Source organism: Mesocricetus auratus, unplaced genomic scaffold (genome assembly GCF_017639785.1).
Source record: "Mesocricetus auratus isolate SY011 unplaced genomic scaffold, BCM_Maur_2.0 Super-Scaffold_100691, whole genome shotgun sequence".
Taxonomy (NCBI): Eukaryota; Metazoa; Chordata; class Mammalia; order Rodentia; family Cricetidae; genus Mesocricetus; species Mesocricetus auratus.
The window spans coordinates 14,574,919-14,582,863 of NW_024429267.1; the positions used below are offsets into that span (position 1 = coordinate 14,574,919).

At 42.8% G+C, this 7,945-nt stretch overlaps 1 protein-coding gene across 3 annotated transcripts in view; it reads left to right on the top strand.

Annotated features, from left to right (window-relative positions):
- Fam214a (family with sequence similarity 214 member A) overlaps window positions 1-3,986 on the top strand; it is a 70,981-nt gene extending 66,995 nt beyond the window's left edge. For all 3 annotated transcript variants that reach the window (XM_040739581.1, XM_021229377.2, XM_040739580.1), the window contains one exon: window positions 3,013-3,986. In XM_040739581.1, the coding sequence (XP_040595515.1) occupies window positions 3,013-3,166 (154 nt within the window). In that variant the 3' untranslated portion in view covers window positions 3,167-3,986. The remainder of the gene's footprint in view (window positions 1-3,012) is intronic.
- The last annotated feature ends 3,959 nt before the right edge of the window (window positions 3,987-7,945 follow it).

A 7,945-nucleotide genomic window follows, 5' to 3' on the forward strand; every position in this document is an offset into this window, starting at 1 on the left:
ATTACATAAGCTATGAGTATGAAAATCTGTCTACAACACACAAACTTGGAAAATGTTTTCAAAAGAAGAAATGTGGGCCAGTGAGATATGACCCACATGGTACAAGAACCAACTTCACAAGCTGTCCTCTGAGCTTTACTTGCATGGTGGCAAGTACCCCCTTCCTCACACACAGACTTTTTAATGTAAAGAACTTTAAGTATATATAAATGTTTCTAGATATAGTTAAACTAAGCACTTGGGGAGGCAGAGGCAGGAGGACTGACTGCAGTGAGTTCAAGGTCATTCTAGACTATCTAGTGAATTCCATGTAAGCCTGGATTACAGAGTGATATCCTGATGCAAGAAACTTAAAAAAACAAATGATAGGAGATGGGTAATGAAATATCAAAAAATAAGAGGAAATGTGTAATGAAATAACATACTATAGCTATTCCGAGTGGTGGGCAGGCAGTACTGCTCACTGAGAGAGTCTGCCTAGTATGAGGAAGGCTCAGTGCTACAAAAATAAATAATAGCAAATTATAGTAGTGGCAAGCCAAGCCTGTGATGTAGGCAGTGGTTTTAGCAGTTTGGGGGGGCTGAGGAGGGAGGAGCCCACATTCAGCTCTGCCTGGGCTACAGTGCACTATCAAGACCAGTCTTGGCAGAATAGTGAGACCTTGTCTCAGAATCAAAAGAAAAAGGGGACTGAAGATCCAACTTGTTGGTAGAGTACTTTCCTAGTGCATATAAGGCTCTGAGTTCAGTCCCAAGTACCCCAAAGTCAATCAGTTAAGTTCCCAGGCCAGTAAGAAAGACTCAGTTCTCTGATTCAGCTTCCATTCAGCGTTCTCTTGATGTCTTCTGTTTGGTTGTTTGGTAGTATTTGTTCATGGCATTTGCAATCAAACCTATAGCCTAGTGCATGTTGCTGATTTGCATTGCTGGCCTCCTGAATTTTAACAGCCTTAGCACGTATAACGAACATTCACCCCAAATCAACGGCCACCCCTTTCAGTCTTCACATAATGACTAAAGACTCAGAAGTTCTACAGAGCCTAACTGGAGGAATGGCATCTTCCCCAAAACTTGTCAAGGTGAAAACGTAAGGGAGGAGAAGTGAGCCAGCCAGCGAGGTCCACCCTGGCACATGTCGCCATACCATGCCTTTCCGTTAGTTTTGGATTGAAGTCCACAAACACTGGCCATTTCTACTATGCTAAGGAAACTAGAAAAATTAACACTACGTGGCATCTCCTGGGGGAAGGTTAGTGGGAGAAAGAAACAACTCCGTGCCAACTTCTGATAGCCCTTTTTCATTTCACCACTAACTTTTGTCATTACTTCTAGTGGTATTTAGGTTTGATGGCTTTATTTAACCAACTGCTAAGAATAGTAGTGGGATTGTCCCAAAACCTGAAGCTTGCCTGGCATGGTGCATACATCTGTAATACTAGCAGCACTAAGGAGGCTAAGGCAGGAAGATTACTAAAAGTTCAAGGCCAGCCTTCATTATATAGTGAGTTCCAGGGTAGCCTGAGTATAGTGTGAGACCCAGTATCAAAACAAAAACTACGAACTGGGGTTTGACTCAGTGGGTAAAGCACTCAGATCTATGAGGTCCAGAGCACACGTGTAAGCTGGGCAGATGTGGCAGCCATCTAGAATCCTTGCTATTGGGAGGCAAAAATGGAATCCATGGAGTGAGCTGGCTGGCTAGAGATGCTGGCTAGTATTTATGTCAACTTTAGAGTCCTTTTGAAAGAGGGAACCTCAATTGAGAAAATGCCTCTACCATCTTGGCCTGTAGACAAGCCTGTGATGCGTTTCCTGGTAGACAGTTGATGTGGGAAGGCCCAGCTCATTGTGGGAAGTGCCAATGCTGGGCTGATGTTCTGGGTGCTATAAGAAAACAGGAGGAGCAAGCCAGTAAGGAGTGCTCCTCATGGCCTCTGCTTCAGTTTCTGTCTCTAGGTTCCTACCCTGCCTTCCCTGGATAGTCTAAAGTTATAAGTTATAAAGTTATAAGATGAAGTAAACCTTTTTCCTCCCCAAGTTGTTTGTGGTCATGGAGTTTTGTTCACAGCATCAGAAACCCTAACTAAGCTACTAGACCGGTCATTCAGTGAGCTCTGGGTTCAGCAATAGATAGTCCTTGCCTCGTAAATGAAGTGGAGAACAACTGAGGAAGAGACCTGATGTCAACTTTGACCTTCGCACGCGCGCGTGTGTGTGTGTGCGTGCGTGCGTGCACGCACACACAAATGCTTGAATTTTTTATTCTTCAAGACAGGGTTTCTCTGTATTGCTTTGGAGGTTGTCCTGTAACTCTCTCTGTAGACCAGACTGGCCTGGAACTCACAGAGATCTGCCTGCCTCTGCCTCCGGAGTGCTGGGATTAAAGGCATGCACCACCAACGCCCGGCCCCAAATACTTGAATCTTGTCAGTTTTCTTTTGTATTGCTTTGAAACACAGTTGTACATTATAATCCAGACTGATTTGTAATTCAGTATGTAGTCCATGATGGCCTCAAATATGGCAGTCCTCTTATCTCAGCCTACTGAATGGTGCATTTCAGGTGTAAGCAATCATAGCCAGAAAAAGCTTTTAATAATCGTCAGGTATGGAATCCATTTTAACCTACCCTAAGTCCTGGGCAGCTGATTCATATGAATTGTGTCTGTGTGTCTGGAATATGCCTGACCACAAAGCCCAAGGCATAATCATATAATTGCCTGGTGTCGGTGGAAATGTGATTAGATGAAGAAAGTACATGTGCAGCACAGTGAGAGAAGCAGCCTCCCAGACTCCCAGAAGAAAGGATCCTTGGCCCCATTATAGGAGTGCAGTTTAGGAAGTGATGAATCAGGAGCATGGTTTTGACAGTTCACACCCTAAACGAGGAAAGAGTTAATCTAGTAGCACAGCAAGACTGACTCTTCCGGCTTTCACGTTAATGATTAGGTTTGCTTATTTTAAACACTCATTCCCTAACATTGTTATTCTTGCTTTCTTCGTATTTACTTAGGTTCCAGAGTTCTAAATCTGGAAAGATCTACCTCCATAGAGACGTACGGCTCCTGTTCTCCAGAAAGTCCATGGAGGTTGATAGCGGCGCTGCGTATGAACTCAAATCTTACACTGAATCACCAACAAATCCTCAGTTTTCACCAAGATGTTGATGGAGGTGGGGGGCAACTTAAGGTATTCGCTCAGTGCCCAGGCTTGAACGTGAGCAGTCACAGAATGGAGTTCATCAGACCCGAGCCAGGGGAGTGGCCCTCCCCTGCCGTCCTGGACCAGACTTTATTAATGGACTCCTGAAAATGAGATCCGTGACTCCAAGTGGACTGGAAGCAGCCGTGTCTTCACCCTTTTCACACTGTTGAAACCACTTCATCGGACAATTACAATAGCAAAATCCCCAGTTAGATTAGTGTTTACACATTTTATTTCTGTTATTTAATATTTAATGTTTTCCTTAATACTCAAGTGATGTTTGTCTCTAGTGTTCTAATGTAGCACAATCCTCTGTAAAATCATACTATGTATTTTTGACATTAATGTTGAAATCTGAAATATATGCACAAGTCTTTAATTTTGTGTTGTGTGTTTTAAGTGCTGTTCATTTAAGCTACTGAAGATGAGAATGGAATGTTGGGCTTCTTTAAGATTAATGCACTATGCAAGCATGTATGCTTTTTATATCTCTCCAGGTTAGTTTGTAACACTTATCCGGGGGCTGTCTCTGGAGTAACATGCTGTCCTCGGTGCAGTCAGACAAAGCTGCTCTGTTCCCCTGGCAAGCTCTCAGCCTCACGCCCGTTCTCATCCCTTCTTAGGTCCTCCCCCCAAAATGTTCTATTTTTCCTGAATCACTACTGTAGAGGTTTTGCTTTAGATTGCTGTCCCGTGCTAAATAATTTCTCACACTTTTAAAAATAATATGTACTTTGAAAACAAATTAATATTTATATTGTAAATATATGCAAAAAACTAAAACATGTGTATTTGGCTTTTATTCTCAGATGAGACAGTTGCATGACTGTCGGATTAGCCATCAGTTTCCATCCCACCTCTACAGCTGCCAAGGAGAGAAGCATCTGGTAATTGGAAAGGCTATCAAGCAAGGGACTTGACTGGATGTGTCAGAAGCCTTCTCTGTCATGCTTGGATATTGGTGCTGGAGCGATGGGCAGCACACTAGACGGCAGGGCAGGAATATCTGGAGTTCAGACCAGGATTGGGGCACACTCCTGTAATCCCAATACTGGGCATGCAGAGGCTGAAGAATTGCTTCAAGTTTGAAGCCAGACTGGTCTACATAGTGAGTGCCAGGACTGCATAGGCACTGGAGAGAGAGAGACAGAGACAGAGGAGAGCAAGAAGCAACTTCCCATTCTAACTACTCAGTATCTCACTTTGTTTCAGATAATTTTCAAGTGTCCTACTATATATCCTTTAAATTAAAAATCCATCCTCTCCTTGGATGACTGTTGATCAGTCATGGAGTGCATAAAGCCATAGCAACCATAGCACAGTATGAACCAGGCATGGTGGTACACGCTGTAATCCCAACACAAGGTAGTCAGAAGCAGGAGGATCAGGAGTTCGAGGTTATTCCTGATTCATAGTGAGTTTGAGGCCAACATGAGCTACATGTACGTCTAGAAAAAACAAAGGGAGGGAAGAAAAGGAAATTCTGATCTGATTTTTTAAACGCTTGTATATGCTTACTAAATCCCAAATACTATGTTCACTTTCACACCAGAGGGACCTTTGGTTAGCATCAGTTCTTGGGCTGTGTGTCGAGTGTTTGGGGGTTCCTAATCTCAACAGCACATTCTGTAGGCATTCAGTTCCTTGTACACATTAAATGGTCTGTGGCATTTAGCACTATATGATTAGCAGCCACTATGTCAGATAGCACAGATGTAGAATACCCACATCATCACAGAAAGTGCCATGGAACTCCTATTCTGGATTGATGGCAGTTTAGGCTACATGGGTAGAAGAGGGCAAAACTGGAGGAGAAAATGGGGTTCAGGAGAAGGTATTACAATCAAGCCATCAGGCTCACGGGCAAGTGCTTTACATACTAAGTCATCCCACTAGCCCCCAAATCCTCTTGTTGAGAGGAGGGTAAGGGCAGGTGTGGTACAGACCTGTAATCCCAACATTTTGAGGAACTGAGGTAAATGAATTATGAATTAAGAGTCTAATATAGACTACACAACTAGTTTGTCTCGACAAAAAGGGGCCAGGTTAAAAGGCTTGCATAGTGGCTCATGTAATCTAGCATTACAAAACCTGAAGCAGGAGGGCCATGAGTTCCAGTGTGTAGCTCCATAGCAAGTTAGAGGCTAGCCTGGGTTGCATAGACCCTTTGTCAAAAATCAAATCAGAGGTAGATACATTCTGAAGGTTGAACCCAGGAAATTCATAAGTTCAAAGACCACTCATCTCAACAAAGGACAGGGCAGAGTCAGGAATGGTAGCTCATACCTGTGATAGGACAATGGCATGCACAGAAACCATAGAGAATAAAAAACTTATCAGTAAACGCAGAGTAGCCCAAATTCCTAAACATCAAGGTCTCCCAAGTAAAGATTTCAACCATGTATAGCTATAGCTATACATGCAAATAACTTGAGTTGTCTTTCTTGGTTTCCATAACTTGTAGATGCTACAATCCAGGTGGAGAGAAACTGAGGATTTTTCTCTATCAGTTTAGTTTCAAACTAAAAAGAGAAATGCATCACCCACAAAAACAACCATATTTCCTTTAAACAACTGCCATTTCTTGGTTTTCTGTAGACTGAAGTTTCTGTCCTGCCCCATCCTGCTGCTGTTTAGTCCCAAATAAACACACAGAGGCTTATATTAATTATAAAGTGCTTGACCTATGGCTCAGGATTCTTATTGGCTAGCTCTCTCTTAATTATTAACCCATTTCTAGTAATGTATGTATCTCCACATGGTCTTGGCTTACCGGAGAATGCTCACACGTACTACCTTCTCAGTAGCTATATGGCATCTCTCTGGTACTCCTGTCTGTGTTCCTCTTCTCAGAATTCTAGTTTGGTAGCGCTGCCTATACTTTCTGCCTGGCTACATCCTTCCTGTCCATTGGTCAAAACAACTTTATTCATCAGCCAATAAGAGAAACATATTCACAGCATATAGAAGGACATCTCTCATCAGTTTTCTCTTTGTTTCTTGGTAAAGAGACAAACAGCTGCCTTGAGATTCTGGTTACAGCAGGAATCAGTCAGAGGAGGGAGAATCATTTAGTTTGAGGCCAGACTGAGTTTTGCAGCAAATTTGAGACCAGCCTGTCTGGCTACATAGTAAGCCCCTGAGTTTAAAATGAAAAGTGGAAGACGAAGAGTGGCTAGTATCTAAAAGTCAAAAGGAGATCATTTTGAGGGATGGCACATTGGGGATCAATGCAGTTCTAAGGATTAAAGTACTTGAGTAATGATGGTGTAAAATCATGTTCTAACAGGCAAAAGTTGCTTTTCTTTTTTTTTTCAGCTCCAGCTTCCTACAGAATATAAACACACAGGCCAAAACCTTGGCCTTCTTACATCTTAACCCAAAATTTGCTCAAATTTACGTGTGTGCGTGTGTGTGTGTGTGTGTGTGTGTGTGTGTGTGCACGTGCGCGCATGTGCTCTTGTGAATTGTAATTGATTAATAAAAAACACTAGTTAGATGTGTTCATTAGCCTGACTAGAACATTTTCCCTCTGATCTATAGTTCTACTCAAATGAAGATCACTGAGAGAGGCTAGAGCAAGAGGTTTGCTGTGAGTTCCAAGCCAGCTTGGGCTACAGTGAGACCTTATCTCCAACGAACATAACCAGGTGCAGCACATGTAAGCAGGCAGATTTCTGTGAGTTCTAGGACAATTGGGAATACATAGAATCTGTTTCAAAAAAAATCGGGATGGGGAGCAAATACCAAGTAGGTTACTTTGTCAGTATTAAATAGAGAGATGCTTTTGTTCTTTTTGCTCAGTTTTGGTTTTGGAGACACCTTCATGTCATGTAGACTGGACTTGAAATCATGCATAGCTGAGACTTACCTTGGACTGATGATGGTCATCCTCTCTCCACTTGCCGAGTTCTGGGTTTCTAGCTGTGCACTGCAGTCAATTTGTGAGCAAACAGCCATTCTCCAGGGATACCTTTGTCCAAGAGTTAGCGCTTAAGCCCTTTTGTCTTAAACAGGAACTTGGTTAAGTGACAAACCTTTCCTTCCTTCTCCAACAGGAACTGGGTGTTAGTACTGCTTTTGTTTTTCAAACTTAAATCTCACTCAAATCTTCCCATCTGAGATTCTATACCTTGTCAAGGCTTTGAATTTCCTTGGCTTTTGTTGTTGTTTTTGTCATCTTATTATATTTTATTTTTGAGACAGAGCCTCGTGTAGCTCAGGCTAGCTTCAAGCTCAAGCTGAGGATGACCTTGAACTTCTTGATCCTCCTGCCTCTACCTCCCCGGTGCTAGGACTACAGACATACACCATCATGCTGGGAGTCAAACCCATTCCATGCAAATGATCCACCTACTACTGAGCTAAGTCCCTCCCCCCCCATGCCCGTGTGTGTGTGTGTGTGTGTGTGTGTGTGTGTGTGTGTGTGTGTGTGTGTGTGTGTGTATGTGTGTATGTGTTTTATTCTGGTTCTGGAAAGATTGAATGCACAGATTTGCACATGCTAAGCAAACCCTCTACCACTGAGGAGCTGCATGCTCTGCCTTTTGATATAGGACCTCATTAAATTGCCCAGAGTGGCCTTTTCTTTATTTACTCTATAGCCCAGGCAGGCATGGATTTGTCATTCTTCTGCCTCAACCTCCTCCTACCTGGGATGACAGTCTATGCCACAGGGCCCAGCTTTGGTTTTGATGGTTTCCAAATTTCATATCTGATTATTAGGATATTTTGATTGCTCC